Source organism: Chiloscyllium plagiosum, chromosome 7, assembly GCF_004010195.1.
Source record: "Chiloscyllium plagiosum isolate BGI_BamShark_2017 chromosome 7, ASM401019v2, whole genome shotgun sequence".
NCBI classification, from domain to species: domain Eukaryota; kingdom Metazoa; phylum Chordata; class Chondrichthyes; order Orectolobiformes; family Hemiscylliidae; genus Chiloscyllium; species Chiloscyllium plagiosum.
In genome coordinates this window covers 108,857,639-108,874,512 of record NC_057716.1, presented here as the reverse complement: position 1 = coordinate 108,874,512, position 16,874 = coordinate 108,857,639, and the positions used below count along the sequence as shown (strand labels likewise).

At 45.7% G+C, this 16,874-nt stretch overlaps 1 protein-coding gene across 3 annotated transcripts in view; it reads right to left on the bottom strand.

Annotated features, from left to right (window-relative positions):
* LOC122551862 (beta-galactosidase-like) overlaps positions 1-16,874 on the bottom strand; it is a 90,196-nt gene that overhangs the window by 47,053 nt on the left and 26,269 nt on the right. For all 3 annotated transcript variants that reach the window (XM_043694404.1, XM_043694405.1, XM_043694406.1), the window contains 4 exons: positions 3,390-3,484; positions 3,075-3,255; positions 695-753; positions 237-358 (listed from right to left, as the gene is read on the bottom strand). In XM_043694404.1, the coding sequence (XP_043550339.1) occupies positions 237-358; positions 695-753; positions 3,075-3,255; positions 3,390-3,484 (457 nt within the window). The remainder of the gene's footprint in view (positions 1-236; positions 359-694; positions 754-3,074; positions 3,256-3,389; positions 3,485-16,874) is intronic.

The window sequence follows — 16,874 nt, the reverse complement described above, 5'->3', positions numbered from 1 at the left end:
GAGGGTGGGGAGTGAGGGTGGGGAGTGAGGGTGGGTGTGGGTGCGAGAGCATGGGTGAGGGTTGGAGTGAGGGTGGGGGTGAGGATGGGTGTGAGGTTGGGGGTGGGAGTGTGGGTGAGGTTTAGGGTGGGTGTGAGAATCCATGATCCAATCAACAAGCACCAAGCACATGATACAGCAGCTGAGTGGGTTCTGAGGGGCACTGCCCCACGGGGTAATTAAAGACATGAGCTCACATATTCACACTGGCTCCAAGATGCAGCAATTCCTCCAGCATTCTGGTGGCATTTTCAATTGGAACCACTGAATGTTCCACACCCCAGTAATCCAGCCATCCCACATAAAACTCAGAATTCACCTGGGGAATGGAAATAAAATAGCATGGGTCAGGAACAGATCGTAGCAGATCGAGTCAGGTCCAGACAGAATACATTAGTCTATCCCCACTCCCAAAATAATCAAACCATTTCAGTCACGAACACAGGACCTGCTCTCTCTTCTTCAGAGTCTCCCCAACCCGCCTTGCAATGCTACAGACCAGGATCTTATGCCTGCTCTCTCAGGCCATCCCCACACACCCTCCAGCGTCAACAAAATCTGACCTAAAGGCCTAGTCCACCCCATTCCACACAAACAGGTCCATCCCACAGCAACCAGAGTCCATCCAATGACCCCCAGAAACAGCCGCACTCACCAGTGGGCCTTCAGGTTCAAACTGCCTTTGGATTCGAAATGAAGCATTGACATCATCAGCTGCAGGGTCAGAAAACAAAGCATTTACTCAAAATGCAGCCCATCATAAACAGCTATCACCGGGGGAAGAACCTGTTGCTTACATGGTCTGATCTAGAACAGAGATACAAGTGTAAATGCTCATGATTTAGAAACAAGTGAGAGAATTATTTTTAACTGTGCTGAAAGAATGGGAAATGTGCAGTACAAGTTCAGGATTGAATCAGGGATCATCACAACATCAAAGAGTTGGTTAGCAATGGGTTAATGGAATGAATTGGGGATTTGGGGTTTAACATCCTTTGGAGGAAATATACTGGCATGGAGTGGGAAGCTGAGTAACCTGCCCATGTTGCAGCTCCAATTTAGCTAATTCAATGAGGGACCAGCAAGAACAGAACATTCACCATGAGTAGAATCCTCCATTACACAGAAATCATGGCTGCTCTGCACCTCATCTTCTCAGCTTTGTTCTGCACAATTCAATCCTGAGCCAACAAAAGGAATCCCAAACCACAGTCTTATAAGCTGCAAAAATAGACTATTCCCCCAGTGAGAGTCAGTGTGTGTGGGAGTGTACCCCAGTGAGAGTCAGTGTGTATGGGAGTGTACCCCAGTGAGGGTCAGTGTGTGGGAGTGTACCCCAGTGAGGGTCAGTGTGTGTGGGACTGTACCCCAGTGAGGATCAGTGTGTGTGGGACTGTACCCCAGTGAGAGTCAGTGTGTGTGGGTCCCACGCCCCAGTGAGAGTCAGTGTGTGTGGGAGCTGTACCCCAGAGAGAGTCAGTGTATGTGGGACTGTACCCCAGTGAGGGTCAGTCTGTGTGGGAGTGTCCCCCAGTGAGAGTCAGTGTGTGTGGGAGTGTGTGGGAGTGTCCCCCAGTGAGAGTCAGTGTGTGTGGGAGTGTACCCCAGTGAGAGTCAGTGTGTCTGGGTCCCACACCCCAGTGAGAGTCAGTGTGTCTGGGTCCCACACCCCAGTCGGGGTCAGTGTGTGTGGGAGTGTACCCCAGTGAGAGTCAGTGTGTGTGGGTCCCACACCCCAGTGAGGGTCAGTGTGTGTGGGTCCCATACCCCAGTGAGAGTCAGTGTGTCTGGGTCCCACGCCCCAGTGAGAGTCAGTGTGTGTGGGTCCCACACCCCAGTGAAGTCAGTGTGTGTGGGTCCCACACCCCAGTGGGAGTCAGTGTGTCTGGGTCCCACGCCCCAGTGAGAGTCAGTGTGTGTGGGTCCCACACCCCAGTTGGGGTCAGTGTGTGTGGGAGTGTACCCCAGTGAGAGACAGTGTGTGTGGGAGTATATCCCAGTGAGGGTCAGTGGGTGTGGGAGTGTACCCCAGTGAGAGTCAGTGTGTGTGGGAGTGTATCCCAGTGACAGTCAGTGTGTGTGGGAGTGTACTCTAGGGAGAGTCAGTGTGTGTGGGTCCCATGCCCCAGTGAGAGTCAGTGTGTGTGGGAGTGTATCCCAGTGACAGTCAGTGTGTGTGGGAGTGTACTCTGGGGAGAGTCAGTGTGTGTGGGTCCCATGCCCCAGTGAGAGTCAGTGTGTGTGGGAGTGTCCCCCAGTGAGAGTCAGTGTGTGTGGGAGTGTACCCCAGTGAGGGTCAGTGTGTGTGGGAGTGTATCCCAGTGACAGTCAGTGTGTGTGGGAGTGTATCCCAGTGAGAGTCAGTGTGTGTTGGAGTGTATCCCAGTGAGAGTCAGTGTGTGTGGGAGTGTATCCCAGTGACAGTCAGTGTGTGTGGGAGTGTATCCCAGTGACAGTCAGTGTGTGTGGGAGTGTACTCTAGGGAGATTCAGTGTGTGTGGGTCTCACGCCCCAGTGGGAGTCAGTGTGTGTGGGTCTCACGCCCCTGTGGGAGTCAGTGTGTGTGGGTCCCACAACCAAGTGAGAGTCAGTGTGTGTGGATCCCACAACCCAGTGAGAGTCAGTGTGTGTGGATCCCACGCCCCAGTGAGAGTCAGTGTGTGTGGGTCTCACGCCCCTGTGGGAGTCAGTGTGTGTGGGTCCCACAACCAAGTGAGAGTCAGTGTGTGTGGATCCCACAACCCAGTGAGAGTCAGTGTGTGTGGATCCCACGCCCCAGTGAGAGTCAGTGTGTGTGGGTCTCACGCCCCTGTGGGAGTCAGTGTGTGTGGGTCTCACGCCCCTGTGGGAGTCAGTGTGTGTGGGTCCCACAACCCAGTGAGAGTCAGTGTGTGTGGATCCCACGCCCCAGTGAGAGTCAGTGTGTGTGGATCCCATGCCCCAGTGGGAGTCAGTGTGTGTGGGTTCCACACCCCAGTGGGAGTCAGTGTTTGAGGACCTTTGGCCCAGTGGGAGTTAGAGAGATTACAGCTTACTGGTGCCAAAATCCACAGTTGAGTAGAGCCCCTGCAAGGTGCCACATTTCAACTCTTGTAGCTGGTTCCCATCAGTGGTGAAAAGTAAGACATCATCACCCAGGAATTTGCGCATGACCTCATGAAGATGCCGCAGGTAGTTATAATCGCATGTAAAATAACTCCCATATTCATTCTCCACCTGCAAAAGGAGCAAAGACATCTTCAGGCCAGTTAGACTGAGTACTAGGTGGACAGAGACTTCAACACAAATTGAGGTCGAGTTAGTCTTGGCTCAGCCGTGTGGAGAGGGGGCCTCACACCTTCCGCTCTCACCTGAAAACTGATGATGGGGCCTCCATTCTGGTACATCAAGGGTTTCATCTTTGGTAACAGAACTGCAAACCATCTATCCACTGCGGCCAGGTAATCTGAGACGGATGAGAATTTATCATCATATTATCATCAGTCTGAACTCGACATGCCTTTTCAACTTTTTATCCAGTTTCTTTCTGAAAGTCATTTTCCTGTCTCTGTTGCCCTTTCAGGCAGCACATTGTTTTGATTCACTTGTAGAACAGCTCATTCTCAAACCCCTCTAATCCAGGGATCAGTTAAGCACTAATCAAAGTTCATAAAGTCCTAATTTATGGGTCTATTGCAGTCAGGCTCACAGAAAACATTGACCAGTTTCCTGTTCTTAAGAAGAATTACTGTTTCTCACAAATAAATAAATTCTCATCACAAGTAATCTCTATGAACTATCAACATGTGGCTCCACTCATTAAAACCTTAACCCTTTTTATATTTATATTTTGAAAAGAATGGGCTTATCAGTGATAGGCAACGTGGTTTTGTGTGGGGGAGATCGTGCCTTACCAACTTAATAGAGTTCTTTGAGGAAGTGACCAAGTTGATAGATGAAGGAAGGGCTATTGATGTCATATACATGGACTTTAGTAAGGCGTTTGATAAGGTTCCCCATTGTAGACTAATGGAAAACGTGAAGTCACATGATGTGCAGGGTGTTCTAGCAGGTGGATAAAGAACTAGTTGAGCAACAGGAGACAGAGAGTAGTAGTTGAAGGGAGTTTCTCGAAATGGAGAAAGGTGACCAGTGGTGTACCACAGGGGTCAGTGTTGGGGCCACTGTTGTTTGTGATATACATAAATGATCTGGAAGAGGGTACTGTTGGTCTGATCAGCAAGTTTGCAGATGACACGAAGATTGTGGAGTAGCAGAAATCATAAAGGACTGTCAGAGAATACTTGCTGCACAGGTGGATAGAGTGGTCAAGAAGGCATATGGTATGCTTGCCTTCATTGGACGGGGTATTGAGTATAAGAGCTGGCAAGTCATGTTAAAATTGTACAAGACATTGGTTCAGCCGCATTTAGAATACTGTGTACAGTTCTGGTCGCCACATTACCAAAAGGATGGGGATGCTTTGGAGAGGGTGCAGAGAAGGTTTACGAGGATGTTGCTAGCTATGAAGAGAGGTTGAGTAGGTTAGGTTTGTTTTCATTCGAAAAAGATTAAGGGGGAACCTGATTGATGTTGAAAACCTCATGAAGGGTATAGACAGGGTGGGTAGAGACAAGCTTTTTCCTAGGGTGAAGATTCCATAACGAGAGGTCACGTTTTCAAGTTGAGAGGTGGAAAGTTTAAGGGGGATACACGCGGCAAGTACTTCACACAGAGAGTGGTGGGCATTTGGAACGCGTTGCCAGCAGAGGTGGTAGAGGCAGGCATGGTAGATTAATTTAAGATGTGTCTGGACAGATGCATAAGTAGGTGGGGAACAGAGGGATACAGATGCTTAGGAATTGGGCGACAGGTTTAGACAGTACATTTGGATCGGCTCAGGCTTGGAGGACCAAAGGGCCTGTTCCTGGGCTGTAAATTTTCTTTGTTCTTTGTTCTTTCAAAACCCATACACATACAAACAGACTCAGGCAAACTGGAGGGAAAAACAACCTGGGAAAACACAATTCGTAGAACCACCCTTCAGGATTCATTAAGATATTCCTTCTAACTTGCCAGGACTTGCTCTTCTTCCTAATCACCTTCCTCCCTTTTCTTTCACTTCTTTGCAGGGTGCTCAAGTCAATTAGCTACAAAGTCACTTAGTTATTGGTTAAAGTCAACAGCTAACTGGTGGAGAAAGAATCTGGCTTTCTTCAGGCCTGGGGTGTTTTCAGTGCAGAGAAATAGAGCCACACACAAAACCTGTCCCTCCAGCAGCTTGAAAGCCTCTCCCTGTGTCATTCACAGCCGCAAGTTGTTCAGCTGCCCAGGAACTAATCAGAGAGCTGTCATCAGGATGATGACCTTGAGCATCCATGACTGGTCATAACTGCACAAACCAATCAGCTACATGTTGCTTATCAAATCACAATGTGCACACACATACTCCACTGCCATTTACAACATGAACCATCCGCCTTCCCCGCAAAGTTAGGATGTTGTTTTATTGCTCCCGACTCTCCTATGTCCACCTCTTGTGGAACTAATATTGTATAACCAGGTGTATCATGGCAGATTAGCTTAAATTCTCTCAGTAATCTTAGTATGTCCTCCTATTATCCTTTCTCTAAATATGAGAACAGTGTCTAACTGTCCCAGTATTTCTGTGTCCGTGAGTTGAATTGTCAGAGGTTCACTTTGAGAACTGTCTGTCTGCCATCCTCCACTGCTCTCTCCAGCTGACACACTTATTCCTCCTTATCCTCTGCCCTATGATAATATTTTTACAGAAGTTTATATGACAAAACTGAATCTTTTTGCTATGAACAGGAATATTCATTAGATAAGTCACTTCATTAAACTTCTTAAATACTGTAAAGATCATGTTTTTTATTTTTTCCATATTTTTAATTATGGAGTGAAATGAGAAAACAAATATTTAAAAACAAACATTGCTGAATTATTGCATTTTTTGAAAGTAAGTAACCTGACCCTCATCGTAAGCACTGTTTACACAGCTAATTCCAGCAGTGGCTGAAGTAGTTTGCAGATGAGCCAAAGGACTGTACAAGTGGAGCTTTAGACTGTACAAGTTCAGTTGTTTGGTCTATGTACTACTGACTAGTTATCAATAGCAAGGGGCTTCTGCCTGCCAGCTATTAAGTGATTGGTTCTCAGGTAACTGACCAGCGTGAGGCCGTGACAAAATACAAAGGAGCTTTCAAATCGCTACCATCTGAGGTGCTCTCTTGGTTTTCTGAATCCTGAATTCACGTAGGTTATATTTCTCTCATCAGTTGTTGTAAGTTGTGACTTTTAATTAATAAGTTTGTAAGGACTTTCTTGTTTTGTGTTTTTAAAAAAAATGTGGACTGAAGTGAGAAAGCTGGGCGGCACGGTGGTTAGCACTGCTGCCTCACAGCGCCAGAGACCCGGGTTCAATTCCCGCCTCAGGCGACTGACTGTGTGGAGTTTGCACGTTCTTCCCGTGTCTGCGTGGGTTTCCTCCGGGTGCTCCGGTTTCCTCCCACAGTCCAAAGATGTGCAGGTCAGGTGAATTGGCCATGCTAAATTGCCCGTAGTGTTAGGTGAAGGGTTAAATGCAGGGGAATGGGTCTGGGTGGGTTGCGCTTCGGCGGGGCGGTGTGGACTTGTTGGGCCGATGGGCCTGTTTCCACATTGTAAGTAATCTAATCTAATCATAATCCAACCCCCTTGAAATAAGGGCCAACATTCCATTAACCTTCCTGATTCCAGTTGTACAAAACTTTGATTCGACAACATTTGGAATACTGCGTGCAGTTCTGGTCGCTACATTACCAAAAGGGTGTGGATGCTTTGGAGAGGGTACAGAGGAGGTTCACCAGGATGTTGCCTAGCTATGAAAAGAGGTTGAGTAGATTAGGTTTATTTTCATTAGAAAGACAGAGATTGAGGGGGGACCTTACTGAGGTCTACAAAATCATGAGAGGTATAGACAGGGTGGATAGCAAGAAGCTGTTTCCTAGAGTGCAGAACTCAATTACTAGGGGTCACGAGTTCAAAGTGAGAGGGGAATAGTTTAGGGGAGATATGCGTGGAAAGTTCTTTATGCAAAGGGTGGTGGGTGCTTGGAACGCATTGCCAGCGGAGGTGGTAGAGGTGGGCATGATAGCATCATTTAAGATGTATCAAGACAGATTCATAAATGGGCAGAGAGCAGAGGGATACAGATCCTTAGAAAATAGTCGACAGGTTTAGACAGAGGATCTGGATTGGCACAGCCCTGGAGGGCCGAAGGGCCTGTTCCTGTACTGTAATTTTCTTTGTTCTTTGTTTTATGCCCTTTAGTTTTAGGCTCCCCGAGGGTGGGAAAAAGTTGTTGGCTTATTAGATTAGATTAGATTACTTAAGGTATGGAAACAGGCCCTTCGGTCCAACAAGTCCACACCGACCCGCCGAAGCGAACCCCACCCAGACCCATTCCCCTGCAGGTGCATTTACCCCTGCATCTAACACTGCAATTTAGCATGGCCAATTCACCTAACCTGCACATTTTTGGACTGTGGGAGGAAACCAGAGCACCCGGAGGAAACCCACGCAGACACGGGGAGAATGTGCAAACTCCACACAGTCAGTCGCCTGAGGCGGGAATTGAACCCGGGTCTCTGGCGCTGAGAGGCAACAATGCTAACCACTGTGCCACCGTGCCTTATGTATGCCTCTTGTTATTTTATGGACCTGAATGAGGTCACCCCTCAGTCTCTACACTCCAGGGAAAGAAGTCCCAGCCAATACAATCTCTCCTAATGACTCACACCTTCCAGTCCAGGTGGCATTCTGATAAATCTTCTCTGCACTTCTTAAATTTAATAATATCTGTTGTACAGTAGGGAAACTACAGGGCCTAGGTTTAAGGTGAGAGGGGAAAGTTTAAAAGGAACCTAACTGGCAACGTTTTCATGCAGTAGGTGGTGCGTGTACAGAATGAGCTGCTAGAGGAAGTGGTGGGAGGCTGGCACAATAACAACATTTAAAAGGCATTTGGATGAAATATGAGTAAGAAGGGTTTGGAGGGATATGGGCCAAATTCTGTCAAATGGGTCTAGATTTATTTAAGATATCTGGTCAGCATGGACCGAATTGTCTGCTCTCTTGCCAAACATATCTATGACTCAATAATTGCAGACAATTTCTCCAAACTGTGGCCTCGCCAACGTTTGTAAACCACAAATATCTCTCTGTAAACTGCTGGTATGCCTTTCTTTTGTCTTTCTAACTATTTTGTGTCATCTACAAATATGGCTACAGTACATTCACTTCCTTCCTCCAAGTCATTAATATATATTGTAAACAATTACAGTCCCAGCACTGATCTCTGTGGAATCCCACTGGTCACAAATCACCAACCTGAGAAAGATCCTCTTAACCCCACTCACTGGTTCCTGTCCATGAGCCAATTTTCTATCCATGCCAATAACTTCTAACACTGTGGGCTCTTATCTTATGGCTTAATCTTTTGTGAGGTTCCTTAGCAAATTCCGTCTGGAAGTCTAAATACAATACATCTACTGATGCCCCTCTATCCACTTTAGTTGGGACTTCCTCAAAAAACTCGCAATAAATTAGTCAGAATGATTTCACTTTCATGAAGCCATGCTGACTCTGCTTGACTAGATTATCTTTTTCCAAAAGTTCTGCTGTTACATCTTTAAGAATTGATTCCAACATTTTTTTTGCTGGGCCGAAGAGTGGCAGATGGAGTTTAATTTAGATAAATGTGAGGTGCTGCATTTTGGTAGGGCAGGACTTATCCTGTAAATGGTAGGGCCCTGTGGAATGTTGCCAAACAAAGAGCCCTACAGATGCATAATTCTTTGTAAGTGGAGTTGCAGGTAGACAGCATGGGGATTAAGGTGTTTTTATTGGTCAGTGCATTGGGTGTTGAAGTTGGGAGGTCGCGTTGCGGCTGTACTGACATTGGGTAGGCCACTTTTGGAATACTGCATTCAATTCTGGTCGCCGTGCTATAGGAAAAGAACATCGAACATAGAACAGAGAACAGTATAACACAGTACAGGCCCTCCAGCTCTCGATGTTGTGTCGGCGTTTTATCCTATTAGACACAGCAATAACATGGACAATTCAGAGACTCGGATAAAGAACCTGTTAGACCGACCACTCTTAGACATGGAAAAGGCCGTCCTAGTACAAGGGATATGGACAAAAAAGACTTCATAACAGCATTGGAAACCACCCTGAAAAACAACAGACTTATGGAAGAAATCCAGCAGGCCATCAGACAGACAGTAGCACCAACACTAAGCAGAATGAAAGAAGGGAACACCACAACACACAGGAAAGCCCCGGAAGGTCTCAGAAAAGACTGTAATCCTACCGGCAGACAAAGGACATATGACCATCATCCTGAACAGAACACAATACATTGAAAAAGCAAACACACTACTCACAGATACCGACACCTACCAACAGGTAGTGATGGACAGCTAGAAAACCATCTTACAGCAAACCCTGAGGAAACTTCACAAGGCAGGTGACATTAACAGGACAGACCTCCAGAGAATGAAACCTGAAGGATCCAACACACCCCGTTTCTATGGATTACCTAAGGTATGCAAACTAGGGCCCTCCCCCAGACCCATTGTCTCACTCCCTGTACACCGACATACAGACTAACAAAGGAACTGCAATGCAAACTGAAACACCAAGTAGAAGACTCACACCGCTCCATCCACTCCACGCAGGAATCCTTAACAGCATCAAAGACACCAAGGTAGAGGATGATGAGGTCATGGTTTCCTTCGATGTATGGCCCTATTCACATCAACAAACTTCACCCTGACCAAAGAAACACTGGCCTCACTGCTAGGCAAACCAAGGACACAAACAGCTGACAGCACCAACTCCGTCAGCAGGGACAGCATCCTAAAGCTAGTAGATCTGTGCCTCACAACCCACATCACCTTCAATGACAAGACCAACAAACAAATCAATGGGACACCCATGGGATCACCAATATCAGGATTCTTGAAGCAGTTTTGAAGAGGTTGGAATGAACAGCCCTCCCCATGATCTAGCCCAAGCTTTGGATCCACTGTGTGGATGATACCTTTGTCATCACGAAACGGAACAAATTAGAATAAACCCACAAACACATAAACAACATCCTTACTGGTATAAAGTTCTCCAATGAGGAAGAGAATAATAACAGACTCCCCTTACTAGATGTCACATTCGAATGAAAAGCCAGTGCCTCCCACAAGAACTAACTTGCCTAAACGTCCACCCTCCCATTTCACTGAGGTACTGCGCAATATAATACTCACATTTGCACTGTTCATTCTGTACTGCTGCAGTCACTGTTTTGGGTGAAAGTGCTCAATCCCATGGTCTACATCTTCAAGCAATTCAATCCATTTAGATGCACCTGTTCTGTAATTAATCCTCGTGGAGCAGCTTTTACTGACACGGACAAGAGATTACTGGAGCATCGGGCTCAGGATAAGTGCACAGCGCAGGATTGAGCAAAAGATGTTTTATTGGAAACGACAGGTTTCTGTGGCTTTCTCCAGTCGTTTATTTCATTTGTTCATTCGGTTCCCCCGAAATATTGCGTGCAGTTGCTTGCAGTTTATGCCCGGATCAATAGGGGCATAAAGTGAAGTTAAGAGCTGGAAAGGGTTGGGGAGATATGCAGTTAGGTCTAACATATGAGGAACGGCTGAGGATACTGTGATTGTATTCGTTGGAGTTTAGAAGATTAAGGGGAGACTTAATAGAGACGTACAAAATAATACATGGCTTGGAAAAGGTGGATGCTAGGAAATTGTTTCAGTTAAACGAGGAGACTAGGACCCGTGGACACAGCCTTAGAATTAGAGGGGGTCATTTCAGAACAGAAATGCGGAGATATTTCTTCAGCCAGAGAGTGGTGGGCCTGTGGTATTCATTGCCACGGAGTGCAGTGGAAGCCGGGACGCTAAATGTCTTCAAGGCCGAGATTGATAGATTCTTGTTGTCTCGAGGAATTAAGGGCTACGGGGAGAACGCTGGTAAGTGGAGCTGAAATGCGCATCAGCCATGATTGAATGGCGGAGTGGACTTGATGGGCTGAATGGCCTTACTTCCACTCCTATGTCTTATGGTCTTACCAGGCAGGAAACTAGCCACAGGATACACAAGCACCAACTAGCCACCAAAAGACATGACTGACTATCACTAGTATGCTTATACACAGAGGATGAGAGACACCAGTTCGACTGGGACAATACATCCATCCGGGGACAGGCTAAACAAACACTCGCATGGGAACTCCTAGAGGCCTGGCATTCAAACCAGAACTCCATTAACAAACATATCAATTTGGACCCCATTTATCAACCTCTCAGAAAAAGAACTGAAAGTGAGATCAGCCAACACAGCAGATCAAGCTCATAAATAGAAAGCGGGACAGAACCCCAGTGCTTCAACAGAGCCTCACTGATGATATTACCGAGCACGGTGACAAAACATCTGAGAACAAATCTTCTAGCTCAACGAGCAAACTTACAACCTGAACCACAACCTGAGCTACAAATCTTCACAAAAATTGCAATTTAGGTAAGTTAAAATCACCCATGACAACAACCCTATTACTTCTGCATCGTTCCCAAATCTTCCACCCAATCTGCTCCTCAGTGTCGCTGCTGCTATTGAGAGGTGTGTAGAAAACTCCGAATAAAGTGACTGCCCCTTTCCTGTTACTGACTTCCACCCATACTGACTCTGTAGACAAACCCTCCTCGACAACCTCCCTTTCTGCAGCTGTGATACTATCCCTGATTAGCAATGCCACTCCCCCACCTATTTTTCCTCCCTCCCTATTCCTTCTGAAGCAACTAAACCCTGGGGCATCCAACAACCATTCTTGTTGTCAAGATGTGAATTTCAAAAGGCTGCAGAGAAGATTTACAAGGATGTTGCCACAGTTGGAGGGTTTGATCTAAAAGGAGAGGCTGAATAGGTTGGGGTTGTTTTCCCTGGAGTGTCGGAGGCTGAGGGGTGACCTTATGGAGGTTTATAAAATCATAGATAGTGTGAATAGGCAAGGTCTTTTCCCCAGGGTGGGGGAGTCCAAAACCAGAGGGCATAGTATTAAGGTGAAAGGGGAAAGGTTTAAAAGGAACCTAAGGGGCAGCTTTTTCATGCAGAAGGTGGTGCATGTATGGAATGAGCCTCCAGAGGAGGTGGAGGAGACTGGTATAATTATCACATTTAAAAGGCATCTGGATGGGTATATGAATAGGAAGAGTTATGGATATGGATAAATGCTGGCAAATGGGAATAGATTTATTTCGGATATCTGGTCGGCATGGATGAGTTGGACCCAAGAGTCTGTTTCTATGCTGTACTTCTCGATGAGTCTATTTTTCCAACAACAGATGTGAGGCTAATTGGCCTATAGTTACCCATTTTTTGCCTCCCTCCTTTATTGAATAGTGATGTCACGATGACAGTTTTCTAATCCTCTAGTACTTCTCCACAATCCAGGAATGTTTGGAAAATTAGAATTAATGTGTCCACGATCACTGTAGCTACCTCTTTTAGGATCCTGGGATGCAAGCCATTAGGGCCAGGGGATGTGTCTGCCTTTAGCCCCATTAATTTGTCACATAGTATTTCTCTAACGATGGCTATCTGGAAATCTAAGCATAGTCCATCCACTGAGTTCCCTTTATCCATTTCATGGTATTTCTTCAAAGAACTTCAATAAATTGGTGAAACATGACTTAACACGGACAGAACTATGCTGATTTTGTCTGACTGCATTACAATTTTTTAAATGCCCAATTGTAACCTCCTCAACAAACTGCAGCATTTACTCCCTGGCAGACATTAGGCTAACCAACCTGTAGTTTTCTGCTTTTGTTTTTCTCTTTTGATGAGAAGTAGGTAATACAGAGTGGCCAATAAGAATTAGCCTCACCAGAAATGCTCAAATACCATGACAAATACAAAAAAACACAGGAGTCATAGAAATGTACAGCACGGAAACAGACCCTTCGGTCCAACTCGTCCATGCCGACCAGATATCCCAACCCAATCTAGTCCCACCTGCCAGCACCCCAGCCCATATCCCTCCAAAATTATTCCTATTCATATACCCATCCAGATGCCTTTTAAATGGTGCAATTGTACCAGCCTCCACCACTCCCTCTGGCAGCTCATTCCATACACGAAATGAAAAAGTTGCCCCTTAGGTCTCTTTTATATTTTTCCCCTCTCACCCTAAACCTATGCCCTCTAATTCTGGACTCACCATCCCAGGGAAAAGACTTTGTCTATTTATTCTATCCATGTCCCTCATAATTTTATAAACCTCTATAAGGTCACCCCTCGGCCTCCGACGCTCCAGGGAAAACAGCCCCAGCCTGTTCAGCCTCTCGCTATAGCTCAAATCCACCAACCCTGGCAACATCCTTGTAAATCTTTTCTGAACCCTTTCAAGTTTCACAACATCTTTCCGATAGGAAGACCAGAATTGCACGCAATATTCCAACAGTGTCCTGTACAGCCGCAACATGACCTCCTAACTCCTGTACTCAATACTCTGATCAATAAAGGAAAGCATGCCAAATGCCTTCTTCACTATCCTACCTACCTGCGATTCCTCTTTCAAGGATCTGGTGGCACCTTTCTGGAATGTACAAAACTCAGAAAAATTGAAAGCAATACACATCTCTTCAAAGTCGATATTGTATTTAAGACCATAGGGTGAAGTCCTCAGGGCCTGGAATTTCATCAGATCTTAGGTAACAAATTTCTCAGTACCTTTTCTCTGATGTTTGTAATTGTTTAAGTTCCTTGCTCCCTATTATGTTCCGATTCACAATTATTTCTGCCATGTTATTCGAATCCTTTACAATGAAGACAAATGCAAAATAGCTTTTCAATTCATCTGCCATTTCCTTATTTCCCTGTATTAATTCTCCAGTCTTACTTCACTCGTTCTTTTCAAATATATGTAGAAAAACTTACTGGCTGTTTTTGTATTTTTTGCTAGCTTTCTCTCGTTCTCTCCCTCCTTATTAATCTTCAAGTCATTCTTTGATGTTCTTCACATTCTGTCCAATCTCCTGACCTGCCACTTAACTGAATTAAGAAACTTTTTTTAGCTTAATACAATTTTTAACTTCTTCTGCTAGCCATGAATGGCATCCCTTCCTTAGAATCTTTTCTCATCACTGAATGCATGTTTTAATACCTGCACCCCTACCAACCTAACCCTTAATCTTATTTCTCAGCTCTCTTAGACAGCTGACTTCAGGCCCTCAGAATTGTCCTTATTTAAAACACCAGTCTTAGATCCACTCTTCCCTCCATCAACCGGAATGTGAAATTCAATCTATACTTCAGAAGATTTGGAAAGATCTTTGCTCTTTTCCACTTTAGATAAATTTTCAGTATAATCTGGACAGAAGTAGTGGTTGATCCAACCACATTGCTACTCGCCTTCTATTCACCATTTGTGACTTAGCCCCATGGGCTTGTGGGTACTTTTCAGAACTTAATACTGGTATATTCAGAAAACAAATCAAGGAGTCTCTTTCAGAATGCCTCTCCTCTTAAAGGGACATTACTCAAAAGAGTGTCCAGGTTCTCCCCAATACATGTGCCATCACAGTACATACACTTCAGACCTCACGTTTGCCTCCAGTTAGATCTAATTTCCGAACTATTCTAAACACCAGTAGGAGGGAAACTACTGGATAAAATTCTGAAAGAGAAAGGTAAAAGCTCATGGATCCACAGTAACCTGGTAGGCTGGATCCTAAGCTAGAGAAGTGATTGCTGGGCCTCTTGCTGAGATATTTAGAACATAGAACTTAGAACAGTACAGCACAGAACAGGCCGTTCAGCCCATGATGTTGTGCTGACCACTGATCCTCATTTATGCACCCTTAAATTTCTGTGACCATATGTATGTCGAGGAGTCTCTTAAATGTCTCCAAAGACCCTGCCTCCACAACTGCTGCTGGTAACGCATTCCATGCTCTCACAAATCTCTGTGTAAAGAACCCGCCTCTGACATCCCCTCTATACTTTCCTCCAACCAGCTTAAAACTATGACCCCTCGTGTTAGTCATTTCTGCCCTGGGAAATAGTCTCTGGCTATCGACTCTATCTATGCCTCTCATTACCTTGTATACCTCAATTAGATCCCCTCTTCTCCTCCTTTTCTCCAATGAAAAAAGTCCGAGCTCAGTCAACCTCTCCTTATAAGGTAAGCCCTCCAGTCCAGGCAGCATCCTGGTAAAGCTCCTCTGAACCCGCTCCAAAGCATCCACATCTTACTTATAATAGGGCGACCAGAACTGGACGCAGTATTCCAAGTGCGGTATAACCAAAGTTTCATAGAGCTGCAACAAGATCTCACGACTCTTAAACTCAATACCCCTGTTAATGAAAGCCAAAATACCATATGCTTTCTTAACAACCCTGTCCACTGGGGTGGCCATTCTAAGGGATCTATGTACCCGCACACCAAGATCCCTCTGTTCCTCCACACTGCCAAGAATCCTATCCTTAATCCTGTACTCAGCTTTCAAATTCGACCTTCCAAAATGCATCACTTCGCATTTATCCAGGTTGAACTCCATCTGCCACCTCTCAGCCCATCTCTGCATCCTGTCAATGTCCCGCTGCAGCCTACAACAGCCCTCTATACTGTCAACGACACCTCCAACCTTTGTGTCATCTGCAAACTTGCTGACCCATCCTTCAATTCCCTCATCCAAGTCATTAATAAAAGTTACAAACAATAGAGGCCCAAGGCCCTGTGGAACACCACTCACCACAGACTTCCAGGCAGAATATTTTCCTTCTACTACCACTCGCTGTCTTCTGTTGGCCAGCCAATTCTGGATCCAGACAGCTATGTTCCCCTGAATCCCATTCCTCCTGACCTTCTGAGGAAGCCTACCATGGGGAACCTTGCTGAAGTCCATATACACCACATCCACAGCTCGACCCTCATCAACTTTTCTAGTCACATCCTCAAAGAACTCGATAAGATTTGTGAGGCATGACCTGCCCCTCACAAAGCCGTGTTGATTGCATTTAATCAAGCCATGCTCTTCCAGATGGTCATAAATTCTATTCCTCAGAATCCTTTCCAACAACTTGCAGACGACAGGCGTGAGACTTACTGGTCTGTAATTGCCGGGGATTTCCCTATTTCCTTTCTTGAAGAGAAGAATTACATTTGCCTCTCTCCAGTCCTCAGGCACGACTCCAGTGGAGAGCGAGGATGAAAAGATCTTCGCAAGTGGCGAAGCAATTGCATTTCTTGTTTCCCAAAGCAGCCGAGGACAAATCTGGTCCGGGCCTGGCGACTTGTCAATCTTAATGTTTGACAACATTTTCAGCACATCAGCTTCCTCTATCTCTATCCATCCCAGCATGCACACCTGCTCTTCAAGGGTTTCATTCACTACAAAGTTCGTTTCTTTTGTAAAGACAGAATCAAAAAACTCATTTAGGGCTTCCCCTACCTCCTCAGACTCCACACACAAATTCCCTATGCTATCCCTGATCGGGCCTACTCTTTCTTTGACCATTCTCTTATTCCTCACATAAGTGTAAAATGCCTTTGTGTTCTCCCTAATCCGTTCTGCCAAGCCTTTCTCGTGCCCCCTCCTGGCTCTCCTCAGACCGTTTTTGAGCTCCTTCCTCGCCTGCCTGTAATCCTCTAGAGCTGAGCTCGACCCTAGCTTCCTCCACCTTATGTAAGCTACCGTCTTCCTTTTGACGAGAAGCTCCACCGCTCTCGTCATCCAAGGTTCCTTTATCTTACCCCTTCTTGCCTGTCTCAG